Genomic DNA, 17,701 nt, shown 5'->3' on the forward strand with positions numbered 1-17,701 from the left:
GGCACATGATCACAGTCCTGTTGAATGAGCAGAGCAAGAATGCTAAGTTCATACTGGATTTATGATTTTGGCTGGCTGTGCGAGAATAGACAATAGCCTCTCTGGTGTAAAGCTTTGTAAGTGCAACGATACTCCATCAAAATGTCTGGAACAAATTTGATCTGACAGAGTGATTTTTATACTAGATCAGTTCTTTGTATCCTGTTACTGTGACATTATATGGATTTTCTCTGCCACAGAACAAATATCAAACTCGATTTTTTCAACTGGGGAGCAAGGGCCATATTCACTGCTTGAGAATGAGGTTTACAGAGGCCTGGAAGCTGACACAGAGATGTCTTAAGCTGCTCTTAACAAACAAAGCAGTCCAGCACTGAAAGGAGTGAGTAGATGTCTTGGAGGAAGCAATGGAGCTTGATTACACCCCATTCCATGTGCCAAACTTTCTTACCATGTGTTGAGTGTTGCAACTCACCCAGAAGGCTTTCATGGATGGGTAAGTGAGAGTCACTGGCTACCTTTTTTTTTCTCTCCTTTTGTGTAATTTTATTCTTCTTTGTTTATAAATATAATAATGTATGAAATATGGAAAGAGAAATCTGATGCACAGAACAAAGAAGAGCAGTAGTCAATTTAAATATTTTTTAATCGAATTTGAAATTGGCTGTAATAATGTTGCCGTAACAGACTACTCCTTGGCAAACACAATTCAAATGCATGGAAGCAGCCTAATTATAGCACAAAACCTGATGGCTTTGAAGAGCTAGAATGTCTTTCTGTTCAGAGGTCTGGAACTGAAGACTCCTCTTGCCAGTTTTCACACTGCTGGAAGATTATCTTTCACCATTCATTCTCGCTATGCTTTCTTGCCTCACAGGGATAGCGGTATGGATTGTGAGCCTACTTGCTAAGAGAGGTGCAGCTTCAGGAGGAGGTCATTGAGTCAACACAGCTGTTTTTACTGTCATAAGCTGTGGTGCTGGCATAGATTTTGTGGGGTTTGTTTTTCTGTGATGCTTAAAAAAGTCTAAACACACAGAGTTAAAACATTTATAGAATAGCTGGTGTACTAAACATCTTTTAAATAGAGAAACTGAAGATGAGCCCAAGATAGAAACATATTTGGGTTGTCTGCTTTCTATCCCTATGCTTTTAGTATAAAAATTCAGTTTGCATTTTGTGCTTAAAGAATATATATTGTTCATATTGGAAAAATAACCTACAAAATTATTGACTAGATAAACTGAGTCCACATTTTGCAGTGCTGGAAAACTAGTCAGTCAGGGAATTTGCCAGGCAGCACAATCTGCAGTGAACTTGAAACAACATAGCATGGTGAAGCTACTAAAGATGAGTGGTTTTTAGAGTCTGTTTTACACACATAGTGTTCAAACTGTTTTCTCATACCACTCCTGTGTTTGAGATGAATTTGTTGTTGAAAATTTTGCTTAGTGCTCCCAGGGTAAGTCAAGCACTGGGTTGCTCTGCCCACAGCTTTAAAGCTGTCTTGGTTACGGTCAGGGTGGCATCATAAATATTCTCCCTTGTAAATCACAAATCAGACATTTTTCAGGGTTATGGTAAGATACTTATTCAGCATTTGTTCTTATGTCCCCACTCAAATAGATGTTTCTTGACAAAGGGTTTTCTAACCCAGGTCTCTCTAACCAGTCACTCATCCATTTCACTATTTCATGTCCTTGAATTTTCTTCTGTCTTTGCTGATGTTCACTAGGCCTTCTAAATACATGGTGACAGTAGCTATATGACTTTGTGGGTTTCAACTCAAACCACACCAGTTTTTTTCTAATCTGACCCTCTCAGATTTAAAAGGAAAAAAAAACCACTCAACAAATAAAAATACATGTTGGAAGAAATTGTGTTATCTTTTTTGTTGTTTGTTTATTTCTGAAACAAATATTGAACCCTAATGATTATCCTAATGTCCATGTCCTTTATTTTCCAAAGGAAATGCCACATAAATTTCCCCCTAAGTGCCACGCAGAACTATGATTAAAACTTCACAATTTGATTTATTCCCTAATTATAAAAGCAAATGACTATATTCCCCTTGTCCACTAATCCAATAATTTTATCAAAGAAGACAAGCAAGTTGCCCAGGCATGATTTACCCTTGGTAAGTCCATGCTGACTCTTCCCAGTCTTCTCCTCCAGGTCCTCAGAAACATCTTCCAAAGGGACTCACTCCATTATTTTCCCAAGGACTAAAGACAATCTGACCTTTTGTCTTTGTGGCAGCATTTGAAAATTTTTGCAACATTTGCCTTTCTTCAGTTGTTGGGACTCTCCCTTTATCTCCACGACCATTCTAAGAGGATAGAAAGTGGCCTTGCAAAGGTGGTAGCTGGTTCTCTTGATAGCTCAGTGGGTTCCATGGACTTTTATGGGTCAAGTCCCCTCAGGTAATCCTGCCTTATTCTCACCTGCTTGTGACAGTTCTCATCCTTGAACTCATTCACTAAGCATGGAGGAAAGGGAGACCTAGTTAGTGAGGAATGAAGCTAAGGAAGCACTGGGTACCTCAGCCTTATCTGCACCTGCTGTCACTGTATCACTGGTTCTGTAAACTACCCATATTTTTATTATTCACCATTTTGCTGTTAATGGGGTGGCTGAAGTTCTTCATGTTGTCCTTGATGTCCTTTACAAACATCAACTCTAGGTGAGCTTTTGTTTTCCTAACATCATTCTTATGTTGCCAGGCAACATTTCTAAATATCCCCTTTGTGTTTTCTCCCTCCTTCAAATTCCTTCATGTGGCCTTTCTGCATTGTAATCTCCATGGTTAGCCACTGTCATGATACATCTGCTTGTTTTCTTGAGAACTGGGATGGACTATTCTTGTGCATGGAGGTTGCTGTCTTTAGAGGCCTGCAGCTTCCTTGAGCTCCTTGTCTTTTGGATCCGCTTCCATGGGATTCCCACTACCACTTTCCTAAATGGAAATCTGCTCACCTGAAGCCCATGGTCTCCACTGCTACTCTCCTTCCTCTTCCCCTTTAGGATCTTGAGTTCCACTACCTCATCATCACTACATCTGAATCTGGCACTGATAGCACATCACACAGCCCTCTTTACCACTGAGCAGGTGTTTCAGCTGTGCATCACCCCCATTAGCCCATGCAGGACTTGGGTCTGAAAGTTCCCCCTGACAGCCTCCAGGAACCTTGTTCACTGCTAGGACCTGATGTGTTACACTTCCGGCAGATGCCATGAATGCTAAAATCCTACATATTAAGCAGAAGCTTCCTTGAATTGCTTAAAGACTTCATCACCTCCCTCACCCTGAGCTCTGCAGTGTGCTCTCACCATGTCACCCATGTCAAGTGTGGCTTGGTGACTGCACAGGAAGTTCTAGTACCTCCTCTGTGTTTCCCAGGCTGCAGCTGTGCTCACACAGCTAAGGCAGCTGTGTTTAATTGCCACATTTTGCCATTCCTGAGGTCTCTTCTGTTTCTGTTACCCTACACCTTTTGCTTTAATGACTCTTTACAACATAATTCCCTTTATTCCTCAATATAGTAGCAGAGAACTGCATCTTTCCTCCCCACGTCTTGCCCACCCTCTCTTTCCTTGTTTCTTGCCCTACATCTTCCCAAGCACCTGGCATTATGGCTGCAGTTTGAAATGCTGGTCACTTGGTGTGCCATGGTGCTGCAGAGTCAGTGGGTGAAAACCACAGCCACGGCCTACCAAATTCTGTGCACTCCTACCAAAATAAATGCAGTTGTGATGAGGAAGGGGTATCTTTTCTCACTCCTGAAAGGGCTGAAAGGCTTGGTACTTCATGGAGTAAAAGCTTATCTAGGATTACTTGGGAGGTGCAGGATTAGATGGGCCACACCATAAGGACCTCCAAAGTCCAAGTATTTGGTTTGTTCTGCCTAGAGCTTCTGGTTAGGGTGAGCTGAAGATGTATTGGTGATGCTTCTGCAGCATGGAACGTATTACAAATGCTCTGTAACCAGCAACACCCAGAAATATCTCTCTGTTATTAACTGTAAAATTTAAAAAGTGATATAGCAGCAAGTGGAAAAGTGTCTACATTTCACTGTAAGTGAAATACAGTTGTAATAATTTTGATCCTGTTCACCACTGTGGAGGTGAAAATGAAGTATGGCTTTAGCTTCAGCATAATTTGATGTGCAAAACCACTTACACATTGCTAATATGCAAACTGCTTGACTGTAAAAAGAGTTATCTTCAGACAGGCCTTTTTGACATTAATACATAAGGGTCCGTGTCCAGGAAAGACACTGATTATGAGGGGTCTTTTCTAAGGCCAATAGGTGCATTCAGATCAAGACATGTCAGAGAGCCCAGGTCTTAAAGTCTTGTGTTCCATTTGTTTGATATTGTGAATCTTTTCTTTTATTGTTTCAGTATTCAGCCCAGCCTGTTCATAGACTTGTCTCAACCTTTTGGATAACTTTGCCAGATACAAGTTCCTTCCCAGACTGACCTGACCTGGATAGCCACCATGCACAACAGCACTGCCGAAATTCCGCACGCGGCTGCGACGTGTAACGAGACTTGGCCCACCCAGCCTCCAAGCTCCAAGTTCTCCCTGGGTGTGTTGGTGCTGTTGGCTTTCCTCATGGTGCTGCTGTGTCTGGTGACCATCCTTGGAAACATGCTGGTGATCCTTGCTTTCATTATGGACAGAAACCTCAGGCATCGGAGTAACTATTTCTTTCTGAATCTTGCTGTTTCTGACTTTGCAGTGGGTAAGTCAGAGCTGTGGAGCCATGTGCTAATTGTGTTGTCGGACTCTTAGGAGAAGCCCTGGCGTTTATTTTCTGTGTGTTTTCTTCTGAGAGAACTATTTCCCAGCTGTGATGGGGGAAGGATGGGGAATGGTGGAAGCTGCATGAAGTATTTTAATAGTCCAATCTGTCTCAAAATATGTTATAATGAGAACTGCATTCTTTTTCATATAAATACTTTTAATGTTGCTTCAAAAAAAGAGGAGTGACTATTATATGTGAATGCTTCTTGAAGAGGTTGTTTGCTGCAGTTTATGATTTACCCTTGCCTCTCCAAATATAAGGTGTTCATCACACACTTCAGAACAGCTTATATTTGACAGCTATGTGTGATACCTCCAGGTAAATGAATTACTTCTCTACATAGTACTAATGGTTTATGAATGTATTACACTACAGCAAGACACTTTATCACCAGGACTTTTTACTGGCTTCAGCTTAACACAGGCTATTGATCCGATGGGTTGTTTGATGCCAGTAACATCCTGCTGGCATCTCTCATCTATATTCTTAATTGGTCCCCTCTTCCCATAGTGTCACTGCAGAACTCCAGGAGAGTTTGTTGCTGGAGCTGCCATGGATCCAGTTCTGGCTGGTGATGCCAAGTGAGGTGATGGTGGAGTGAATGCCTTTTGCAGCACTCCTCCATGACTGAAGCCAGGGAAACAGCCCATGCAGAAAAGACAGCCTGACAAAACCATAGTCCTGTGGCAGATGTGCCAGCATATATCTTAACTTGAGGCTGGCAAGGAGGTACTTCTGCACACGAAGGCTTTCTCTTCAGGATGGTCATAGAGACTAGTATTCACTGAACAGTGAGAAAGGAAATCATGACCACAGACCTACTGCACTTCTGAAAATACCATCCCCCCAAATGCTATTCTTTTGTCAGTGCTGTGTAGTGAAGTGTATTAGTTTAGCCTTTAAGGTCTTCCTTCATTTATACCATTTATAACATGTGTTGCCTTATTCTTGGACTTGCCCCATGGGGCAGAAAACCATGCATATGATGAAGCCTTTGCTTTCCTGCTAAGGCAGACAATTTGCTGGAGCTGCTATTTCATTGCTTAGATCTTCTGCAAAAGTCTGCTTCTCCTCATATCTCATGGTTTAGTCAAGAGAGTTAAATATCTACCTTCTTCATCTGCTCTTTGTGGCTGGTGCCTCATGCATTCTTAAATCAGCCAAGAGGAAATGATTGCTATCAGTATTAGATTGGCCTATACAGACTATAAATCTAAGATTTTGTCTCTGATATTGGTCAGGAAATACTTTATTTTCTGAAATTGCTGTGGGGTTGTTTTTTTTTTTTAAATCTATTAGCAGTCTAGAATATTTATAGGGATGTGACTCATGTCTTTTGTGTCCACTAATTAGTAAAAGTAAGAATAGCTTCAAATATCAATTCTTAAAACCTGGGTTTTGCCTCTGTATTTATATGTATAGCTAGAAGCAGTCATTTCTTTTTGACATGGTGCCAAACATTGATCCCATTGAAGTTCATGAGAACAGTAGCTGTTATCAGCAACCATGAAAAATGAATATTTAGTACCAAAGTGATGCTGCTTGTATTTAAGGAATATGTTAAAATAAGCCATCAGTATTGAAAGTGCTGTGATCATTTCCCTGTTGATAACAGTCTGTCAGCTCATTGCCCAGAGTTTTGTTGTCAGTGGACCACATCACCTTGGATATGTTTAGTAACTTCTAAGATCTTGATGGACATGTCAAGAAAGAAATACTCTGGAGAGTTTTAAATGGATCTTGAAGTGGCATATAATTTTCTATTTGTCTCTGGTAGATCAGCATTTTCAGGAATGTAAAATCAGCTATTGCACCGCACTTTTGAAAGAATGTTAGTGTTAAAATGAAGTTGCTCGCTTAAAAATAAAACACAAACATGATTTTGTTAGTGAAGTACTTCAGTGGAAGGTCTTTTGGACAAAACACAAATTTAACAAACCAAAATAGTTCTAGAGTTATTCTCAGGTAGTGAAGAAGCATGAGATTTAAAAATGATAATTTAATACTTCTGCTGTGTCTGCTCTATTTCTGGTAGAACACCACACAGACTGCTCAATATATTGTCTTCAGCTTACAAATGCTAACCAGTCTTACAGGAATAACTTCTATTGGCAACATCTGAAGATGTGTTGGGGGGGAAATTCTAATACAGATGAAAGAATAGATGAAATAAAATGATGAGGTTACCTACCAGAATGCGACCACAGTGCATATATGCTGCAGCACTAATTTTATATATTTACAGGGTCTAAGTTGTTCTTCTCCAGTAAATCCTTATTTGCTGAATTGCTTTCAGCTTATTCTCAACAATCAGCATACATAAATCACACTAAGATCTAAGACATAGAAAGTCACCCTCAGATTTCATGAGAATTTAGGAACTTATGTATATAAATTACACATTTGCCTTAATAGATTTGTTGATTTTTTTTACCCAAATACCAAAACAGTGTGTCTCTCTGTTTCCAGGAGTTTGCCATCCCTATGAACTCCACGGTGTCTTTGTGGTTGCTTTCACAGGTGTGTTCTGCATGCCCCTCTACATCCCTTACAGCCTGACAGGAAAATGGCACTTGGGAAGAGGCATCTGCAAGCTTTGGCTGGTTATGGACTATCTCCTCTGCACAGCTTCAGTATTTAACATTGTTCTTATCAGCTATGACCGTTTCCTGTCAGTTACTAAAGCTGTAAGTAACCTGTTTAGAGGTTCTCTGATTTTTTTTTTCCCTTGGATGGTTATATTTACCAACCTTTGCCATGTTGATGAGTATAAGCCCAAATTTCATGAAGATAATACCCCTCAAAAATATACTGGCATGTGGCAATTATTAGATGTTTTGCAGCCAGATGGGGTGAATATTCTACATTGGCTATACTTCACTGCAGAGCCAGTCAACCAGGACTTTTCTCACAATTTCTGCTGCAAGCTGTGATCCTGTTGCTGCCTGAGGAAAAGCAGCCTAGGGGGTAAAAAGGGTAAGGCAGCAGACTGGTAAAAAAGGGGCAGGGAAAGAGGAAATTCAGAGTAAACTGGATTTGGGTTTGGACCTAAAATCAGGCGTGATAGTAAAAGAGAGTGGAGAGCAGTAAAATAAAGGACACTGGGAAGGTGTCTAGACATGAGATGTGGTCAAAAATGATTCTAGATAAGACCAGGAGCAAGAGCAAACAGGCAGAAAGTGGAACAAAGGGCAGACTGCAAGCATTGCCTGTAGATATGCAGCAATAAACTCCTCTTTGTGTATGGAGCAGAACCCCATACTTCAGACACATTCTGTCTCTGCTTTCTGCAGAGAAACCAACACACCTGGTGTGAGCTTTATGTCCATGCTAGGGGTGGCGGCCAGCATTTCTCACCAGCCACACTGTTAGCTCAAGTGGCAGGGAATGTCACAGAGAGCTAAAGGTTCCAGCTCTTTTGTGTGTATGAGACTGTCAACAAAACTTCATGCAATAGAATTTCAGTCTTATTTGTGGTAATTAATTTAACTTCCTATAACTGCCTTCTTATTTTACTTTATTATTTTATTTAAGGAAAAAATCTTGGAAACCAAACACCAAAATTTTTAGTGGGTAAAAAACCTTACGCTGGAAAGCCAAAGACAGCATTTGCAAATTGCAAAATTCAGAGCACCTATACAAATGCAATTAAGACCTATGGACATTTGTATGATATTTCTAGTAACACAAACTTTTGTTATCAATTGGATGTCTAAGCTTGCAGAATTTCATTTGTCCTGTGAAAGGGATGAAGCAGGATGTGAGCCACATTGTATCTATATGTTCTGCAACATATAGTGGAAAATATGTACTGGCCCTGGAGTAGATGTAGAAGAAAGAAAATGGGTGATTTTTTTAGTTTAATCAGCTAAGGGCTGAGGTACAGGTGTGGTATCTATTCCTTCATCCTTGTGAATTGTCTAGCAAGTAATTTTCTTATAGGTTACATCTCTGTGACACCTTCTCTGTTAAGCACCATGATGCATACAGTTATTTGTTTGTAAAATGCTGTAAAAAGCAGTGCAGTTTCCACGAGTGGGAGTCATGCTCCCAACAGCTATAAAGTGCTAATTCCTCTGGCACTTCAGACCATAGGTGTCTCAAACAAGGCATACCAAATTACTAGGTACTGATGGATGATCGTGTTTCATCCCCTGGACCTGGACCCTGGTACAGTGACATTAACTTGTTGAGAGACAGCCCTATGCACTGTCAGCATCGATGAAATAAACATGCTTCAGCTGATCAGCACAGCCACATCTGTGTATTACCAAACACCTCTTGAGTTCATCTCCAGCTGCTTCTCTTAGTCCCAAAATGGGTCTCTACAAGTCTGAACTTTTTATGGGTTTTTTCCCTCACAGGTATCTTACAGAGCCCAGCAGGGAATAACATCCAACCCTGCCATCGAGATGGTGGCCATCTGGCTATTTGCCTTCCTCCTGTACTGCCCAGCCATCCTGCTTTGGGAGCACGTGGCCGGACGCAGCGTGGTAGAGGTGGATCAGTGCTATGCTGAGTTCTTTGACAACTGGTACTTCCTCCTGTGTGCTTCCACCCTGGAGTTCTTTGTGCCGCTGCTCTTGGTGACCTACTTCAACGTGCACATCTTCCACAACATCCAGAGGCGCCAGCGGCGTGGCAGCGTGCAGGACTGCGAGCCTCCAAGGAGCAGCAGCCTGTCCTGGAGGTTTTGTGGCTTGCTGAGGCCAGGGGCATCATCTCCTTCATCAGAAGCAGAGGACAGTGTTTCTTCTTCCACGAGACCAAAGAAAGAGTCTTTGGGAACTGACTGCTCATTTCCATCCAGAGACAATTCTGTAACCCCAGAAAATGACTTTTCTGTTTCCTTCTGTGCAAAGACCAGATCAAAACTGCAGCGGGACAAGAAAATAGCGAAGTCTCTTGCCGTAATTGTCGGTGTGTTTGCCATTTGCTGGGCCCCATACTCTTTATTAATGATTATCCATGGGCCCTGCCAGGGAACTTGTGTCCATAACTTGCTGTATGAAGCAACATTTTGGCTTTTGTGGATCAATTCTTCTTTGAACCCATTTCTTTACCCTCTGTCATGTTAAATTTCGAATGGCTTTTCTGAAAATACTATGTCATAAAAAGTTTGCAACATTGAGATCAGGTTCTTTTTAGAAGGAAGAAGAAAAACAAGGTCCAAGAGGAGCTGGATGAGGGGTGTAAGTAGCCATTGTTTGAAATTAGATTTAGTCTTTTCCAGGAGATTAAACTAGTTGGAAAATCTAAATAAGCCTTCTGTGAAATGTCCTCCTGCACATGCAAATGTGCATGACCAAAGATTGTGTACTTTTCCCAGCTATTTGAATTGGTCAGTTAAAGGCTATATCCTCTGTCTGACTTTTCCTAGCAGTCTATCCACATTACCTTGATTCTGATTGCTGAAAATGTTGTCTTCAATTGCAGTACCTCTTATATTTGTGTTCACAGGTGATACTAGTTAAAAATAAAATAAAGTTGTATATTACCCATAGGGTCAATAGTATTCTAAAGTTGCTAATTTCTCTGTTCTATTTCTTTTGAACAATTTGCATTCAGAACCTGATTTTTGCCTATATGAACCATCCAATGAAGTTATGATTTTTGTTGCCAGGCACATAGCAGGATTACTACTTTCACTAAAGGTTTTTGGCCATCAGAAGCAAACTACTTTCAAAAACTTGGATGTATGTGTTCTCTGTAGAAGGGCATTGCTCGCTGATGCAGGAGTAGAGAATTCAGGTGTGTAAAGCATTTATGTGGATGTCCAACTATTCTGCAAGAAACCAGCCTTCTTCAGATGTGGTTTTTAGAGATCATAGAAAGGGAAGTATTTGTTCTTACTCCTTGGGGGTGGAAAATCCAGTTCTGTTTCTGCTACAAGCCCTCAGCTGGAAGTTGTGATAAAGGGTATATTTCTTACACACTGTGTAAGGCTGTGTTTGTTTTTCTGCATGAGACAGGAAAATGGCTGGCCTGGATGGCTGCCTGTAGTATGTGTGGTGAGAAGTGAGAGAGCTCGGAAGTGATCTTCTTTCAATACACATTTTCCATACTGTTAAGGACTATTCACTTGCATGGGTCTGGAATTACCAGGGACTAACTTCATAAACAGGTGTAACTTTAAAATGTAAATAATTTCTTTTCATCACGTGGTCAGTAAGTATAAGGCTAGGAAATAAATGGAAGAATGAAAACTAAAGAACTTTGACAAGTATTTGGTGTCCTTTTTATATTCTGTTTTTTTTTTTTTTTTTTTTTTTGGTGTATATTCATATAGTATATTAGTATATTTTACTTAACAGTCTTCTGAATGTTATTCTAGGCTGAACATTTAATCACATTTATATGTTTTGCTATATTATATGATAATTTATATTCTTCTACTTATACAAATTACACATGTATACAGCAATGTAAGAGGTATTGTCTCTCACATATGAGATGAGAACTCTAATATTCAATACAAACTACTTTGAAGAGTTGTTTTTTGCATTTGTTATAAGATTTTGGCCAGTGAGCTGGGCTTGTAATTGCTGCTAGAAGTCAGCATTTGTGTATCTCCAAAGCATGTCAGAACACAAAACACAAGAGTCGCTACACCCACCTGTTTTCTTTAAGCACAGCATGTACCAGTCTTTCACCTGCAAAGATTTTGTCATTCTTTTAAAATGCACCTTGTAAAATCAGTAGTGTTGAACACGTGCAAACAGATCCTTCTGTGTCAGCTTTTAGAGCAAATCCTCCTTACAGTTTATAAGATATAATTTTTGACTGTGTCAGCAAAGCAGAGTTAAAGATTTCGTTCTGGTTAGCTTATCAAAAAGATATTTTTGAAATTTAGCTATTTCCATAAGTAGATAAGGACACATAATCTTATATCTATGATGTATTATATTTTTTTCTGTTCTTCCTCTTCCTTGCTCACATCTTTTGCTTTCTTCTCATACCAGCCTGGTCTCTGCCACAGCTCTTTGGTACAGGCCACAAGAGCTGAGTGCTGGCATCAACAGAGATTTATTTATAAGCTGACTGAGGCCTTATGAATTCTGCAGCAGTGCCCTGTGCAAAGCCAAGGAAAGGCAAATTGAGGTTAGTTGATACAAGATATGGAGGACAGGCTTAGGTGCTCTGATGGGCAGTGAATCACCTCATTCTGCCTCCATTTGGGCTGAGTTGACATGCTAGAAGTTGTCAGAATAAACACTAATGGGACTGTGCTTCTAGGTGCAAACTTGGTTTTAGAGGCATGGACAGACATTTCAGTAGTACCTCTGGTTTATTTTTTCAGCCTTTGCAACTGTACTGGGAAATAAGTTGTGAATCTAGTTGGTCTTATCTCCCTCACTTTTCCTGAGCTACTGTTAGTAGGATAGAGTAGTCAGAAAGAAGCTGGTGGGAAAGCAAAATGGACTTTGTTTAGGTGAGGGGCTAGATTAGTCTCTTTATTCTTCTGATGTGGATATTATTTACAGCATAGAAAGGCACAGAATCATAGCATTGATGATATGGTTTGGATTGGAAGGGACCTTTAAGATCATGTGTACCTGGGCAGGGACATCTTCCATTAGACTGGGTTGCTCAAAGCCCTATCCAATCTGGCCTTGAACATTTCCAGGGATGGAGCATCCACAACTCTTCCAGACAACATGTGTCAGTGCCCCACCACCCTTGATTTTCTTCCTAGTATCTAATCTAAACTTGCCCTCTTTCAGTTTAAAACCATTGTCCCTTGTCCCATCACCACATGCCCTTTCCAGCTCTCTTGTAGCCTTGTTTAGGTACTGGAAGGCTGTTTCAAGGTCTCCCTGGAGCTGAACAGCCTTCTCCAGGCTGAACAACCCCAACTCACTCAGACTGTCCTCACAGGAAAGGTGTTCCAGTTCTTGATCATCTTTGTATCCCTCCTTTGGACCTGCTTCAACAGGTCAATACCCTTCTTATGCTGGGGATCCCAGAGCTGGATACTGAACTCCAGGTGGTGTCTCACAAAATCTCTCCACATTGTACCCCTTACCTTTCATCCAGGCTGTGGAAATACTTGGAATTGTCAGGGGAAGGGTTTAGACCAAGAAGACTCTTGTGGACAGTGAGTCCTTGTGGGAACTGCACGAGTAAGCTGCATCACTGACCTAAGGAATGCTTTCATGGTGATGGCATGAGATTCTTCCTACGCCTGCTCTGAGCCCATGGTCTATGCAGGTCCTGCAAGCCATGGCTTGGGATCCATGCTGATGAAAGGCATCAGTAAGGCTGATGGTTAGAGGGAAAATCTGCTACCACTGTCAGATGCAGATTTCACTTCTCCCTTGGACTGATAGAACCATAAAACAAACCAAAATTCAGATGTGCACGTAAGAGCAAAATCTAACGTTGGATAAAATACAGTGCCATGCTTTTTAGAAGGAATTTGTCTGGACTTTGGAGAGGTGGCTTTTTAGTTTCATTACTGAACAACACCTTAGTCCTTCATGAAAAAGATCTTATTTGGGCTTTAACAAAAAGAACTCATGCAGGACCTGTTGCTGAGAAAGCTAAGAACAATTAAGTCTTACTCTATTTGTGTGAGGGCCTTGTGGACGGACACCCAATAGGACTTAATTGCCATGACATGACCTCCCTTGGACCTCCACTCCTTGCATCAGCCTTGGGCCTAAGAGCATCACTAAACTGGAGTGGTCCTCTCCTGAGATACATGAGTGCTTGTAGGCTGCTCTGAGCACTGTCTTCTGCATTTTTGAGGCCTTAACTGGACTGCTGAAATTAGCCTTGGACCCAGCTTGTCACCTCATGTTTTGTCATGTTCTGCCTCAGCCATACTTGGGGAACTGAAGCCATCCACAGCAGCAAAGTGTGATATCACTCATCTCTCAGAAAAAAATCACACCATTGGGTCAAAACCCATCTGATCAAGGACTCCCCAGGAGGTTTTCAGTTCTGCCTGCAAAGGATCTCTTGCCTTCCTCCCCCCAAAAAATTCCAGATCCCACTCTTTACATTTTTTTTAACCAGTGCTATCCTAATACTTTATCATTATATCAATCTTCCCTTCAATTGTATAATTCAATGCTGCATTCTTTTTCCTTGCAGACTCACCACATTTCTTGCATTTCCTGTATTACCAGGTTTCCCATTTTGCAAGAGGTAGCTCATGTTCCTCCATACTGTCGTAGTGTTGATAGATCTGCACTGGCACATATTTCTCTGTGCCTTGCTCAACAGTCCCCCAGTCATATTGGCACAGCTTTTTCACAAAACATAAAATACATTTTACGCCAAGAAACACACAAAAAAATTAATCCAGAGAAGAAAAATCCATTTTTTTTCCCTTTGGTCTTGTTTTCAACTTACATACATTTATTTTAAACACAATGTTTTAGCAGCAGTGTTAATGAAGTGCATTAGAAACAGCTTTCCTAGTGTAAATAGGGTAAACTGGCATAAAGTGGAGTGGCTGGATTTTTGTGTGGTGAAAGTGGGACAGCTTCATGTAATGAGAGAAGATGAAGGTAAAATTCATTTTTTTACCATGCAAACAGGGAAGTGGAAAAAGCAGACTATTTTGTATATCACTGGTGATCACTAGGTATTGTCCTGTCAAGACTTTCCCCCTTTCTCCTTTTTTTTTTTCAGGATCTGGCTACTATACTTCAAGCTGGATCAAACTTTCTTGCCTTCAAAAGTTGGCACAGTGCTCTGATCTTCACTTGTGTGTATATTTGCTCATTTACTTTCTCTCCTTGCTAAACAACTCTGTCCAAGATTTTTATCTTAAATATGCCCAGCTAGGCTTAAATATACCTGGAAGGCAGGGACTGTGGGTACATCTGCTGGCTGGCTTTCCTTACAATAGCTTCTCACAGAAGCCTCAGTTTGGCATCCTTTTCCTGTCGCTGTTTCAACCAGCATGCTCCTGCAGATGTCACTGGTGCTACACGGTTTTTTTAAACCTTGCAAATCCGTGGATTTTTCAAAAGGTGCCATTTATGTGCACAATCCTACATGATATGACACCAGCACCTTTCTGCTAAAACTGCCACCAGATCTGCTGTATTACATCTAATATTTACTCTGCTGCAGGAAAGATTAGGGAAAGGGCTTATTACCTTGGCAAAGAAAGGAAGACTTTAGTCACACAGATAATCATAAGTCAGCACAGAACTTCTTTCTAAGTTGCTCTGCATAGAAATCATCCTGTGCTCAGAATTTGAATCAGGGCCTTATGTCACCCATGGAAAAGGAGGGAGAGTAACAGCGAGCTGAGAGCAGGCCCTCAGCATTGGCTTGTCAGGAAAAAAAAGTCCCCTCTGTTCTGATAGATGAAGTTTTTTTTTTTCTTGTCAGTCTATTTAAGCTATTCTACTTGTGGGCTGATACTAAAGAAGTCCATCTCTTGTACCCTTCTTGCTGCCCTTTGTCAGCAGCTTACTTTTGGGTTATCTTCAACTACCAATGAAGCTGCAGCTTTGAGTACTTGGTTATGTTTCTCAGTCATTTCCTATGGATCAGAGCTTTAGCTTTGCTAAAGTTATTGGGGATTTACTAAGATAGCCAAGTTGTGCCAAACAAGAATGGAATATAGGCCTTTTCCTGATCTCTACAGTGGACAGCTTCAAGGAGATCATCTCAGCAGAATTTTTGAGGATGGAGAACTTCCCTGGTAAGACAGATCTTGGTTCTAATGCTTTCCCTGGCATTCTAAAGATCTGAGCAACTTGAACTCTGTCTTGAACCATTTGTACATGGGAAACTGTTTGTAACTGTTGAAATGTGTGGATTTCTCTGCTGGGGCATTTACATTCAGCTAGTTGTGCTGCTTTTGACAAATGATTGCAAACAGAGTCAATCCTCAAGTATATACAAGGACAGTATGTCAGTGCAAATGCCTTCTTTACAGGACATGAGCCAAATTAGTTTCTGGAATAAAGCCAAGGAAGTTAATGGGTATAGCCTCTGAAGTTTAAGGGTTTATATGATTTGTATTCTATTTCTGTAATAATTTCTGGTGTATACACATCAATCAATTTTCACCTTGTTCTACTAATGCCATCTCAGGTTAACTCACCACCTGACTTTTGTGGTATCATACTGACACACTGTTTCTCTCTGTGCTTTGTTGCTGGGCTGTTCACACTATTTAATGCCACAGTACAATTTTTTCATTATTATACATCAGGTATAATGACAGCAAATTGCACTGGCCTCTGACTCATCCCCTCTTACAGCCTTGCATCTGGTGTTGTACCCCTCCTCTTTACCATGCTGGAGCTACTGGAATTAGAATGCTTTAAGCTTGTAAGTTTTCTTCATGATAAGGAATGTCAGTATTATTTTAAAAAATATTTTTCCCATCTAGCATTCGGATTTATGTCTTCCTTGCTATTTGAATCTGGGTGTATAATAGACTGAAGAAAGAAGAGCTTATGCCAAAACTGAAGCAAAGTGGTGATTTCATATCTTTCTGAGATTCTTCCCATGTCCAGAGCTTAGGCCCTGGCCCTTGTGCAAGTTATTTCTTGTGAAGTCAGAGATTTGTTGCTTCTTGGTAACGTGGGATGGCATATCTGCACAGGTAGGAAATTTGAACCAAATGGGGGATGTGAGGAGGAGTAGTTGCCTACTAAAACAGCAAACAGACAAAATATGCCTCTGGTTTTGGTAAAGACATTGATCCATATTTGAGTGTCTCATCTCACACAGTTTCTTAGATGTTATAAAGTATCTGAGTGAATCAATTACCATAAAGAGACATAGCGGATTTCTTTGGATGTATTTTTAATGAGAAAGGGAACCAGCAAGAGACAGGTGCAATTCAGTACTATGCTATATCCAGTTCTGGGCTGGAAAAGCTCTGAAAGTTTAAATATTTTTTTTTTTTTTCTTTTCCCCTCCAAATTTGCTAGATCCTTTAAAAGGGGATGTTAGTAACATGGTTGTAGTTTACTAGATTGCCCATTTAAAAAATGGGCTTTTTCCCCCTCATTTTTGACATGTCAGCTTTGCAGAGAGGGAAAACTGTGAACTGAATTTTTGTGCTGCTGGTAATGTTACAGATTTCTGGCCAGTTCGTGGAGAGGGTATTCACTCACAGTGGAGCAACTTGAAGTCTCTCTGTAGTGATTAGTACTCCTGGAGTGTGTTTGTTTATTTCTTGGACTTGAAGCCTTTGCATCCTTTCCTTCCTTCCCCTGATCCTCCCAAAGCAAAAATAACCATTCTAAGAGTTCTTGTGGGTGCTTCCTGGCAGACCTTGCTGTTAAGATCTTTTTATCTTGGATTGTCTTTCTTTCTTGCTTCAGGCCATTAGCCTTTGCCTTGTCCCCTTTGACTGCCCTGCATAATTCCTGCCTCTCCATGGCTCTTCCCAGTTCAGATTTATTAATTGAAAGGGAAGCTGCCTCTGTGGCACCTGAAGGGCTTCTGGCTGAGCCTGAGGTGGGGCAGCAGCCTGCAAAGAGAAGTGGCTGCCTGGTGGCTCTTGCTATCAGCTGTGCTTTGCTGACAGTCAGGGCACTTAGCCTCCAATTTATCTTTTCTTAGAGGCAAAAAGCTCCACAGCTCCACAGCTGTGAGGTGAATTTGAAAGCCGTGCCCTGCCCCAGAGAGAGGAGGGCAGAGGTGTGAGGTGGGCAACAGAGAACCAAAGGAAGCACCTTTCCAGAGCTGGGTACCCTGAGCACAGGCACTTGGATGAGCCAGCCTGCAGGGTCTCCAATTCTAAATTATCTTTGCATATAATGACAAACATCGAGGGCAGGTTTATCTAACAGTCTTCCTTGGGCTTGTGTGTTCCAAGCTGGGCAATGTCTTCTTTTTTTTTGTCTCTAAATGTCAGGCTTTGAAAAAAAAAAAATTCACCTGAAAACTTTTGCTTAATTCCT

At 40.9% G+C, this 17,701-nt stretch overlaps 1 protein-coding gene across 2 annotated transcripts in view; it reads left to right on the plus strand.

The window, feature by feature from the left end:
* The first annotated feature begins 4,501 nt into the window (after positions 1-4,501).
* The window catches only part of LOC128799304 (histamine H3 receptor-like), a 91,616-nt gene continuing 78,416 nt past the window's right edge, over positions 4,502-17,701 (plus strand). For both annotated transcript variants that reach the window (XM_053963615.1, XM_053963625.1), the window contains exons 1-3: positions 4,502-4,748; positions 7,332-7,498; positions 9,176-10,003. In XM_053963615.1, the coding sequence (XP_053819590.1) occupies positions 4,502-4,748; positions 7,332-7,498; positions 9,176-9,889 (1,128 nt within the window). In that variant the 3' untranslated portion in view covers positions 9,890-10,003. The remainder of the gene's footprint in view (positions 4,749-7,331; positions 7,499-9,175; positions 10,004-17,701) is intronic.

Source organism: Vidua chalybeata, chromosome 1 (assembly GCF_026979565.1).
Source record: "Vidua chalybeata isolate OUT-0048 chromosome 1, bVidCha1 merged haplotype, whole genome shotgun sequence".
Taxonomy (NCBI): Eukaryota; Metazoa; Chordata; class Aves; order Passeriformes; family Viduidae; genus Vidua; species Vidua chalybeata.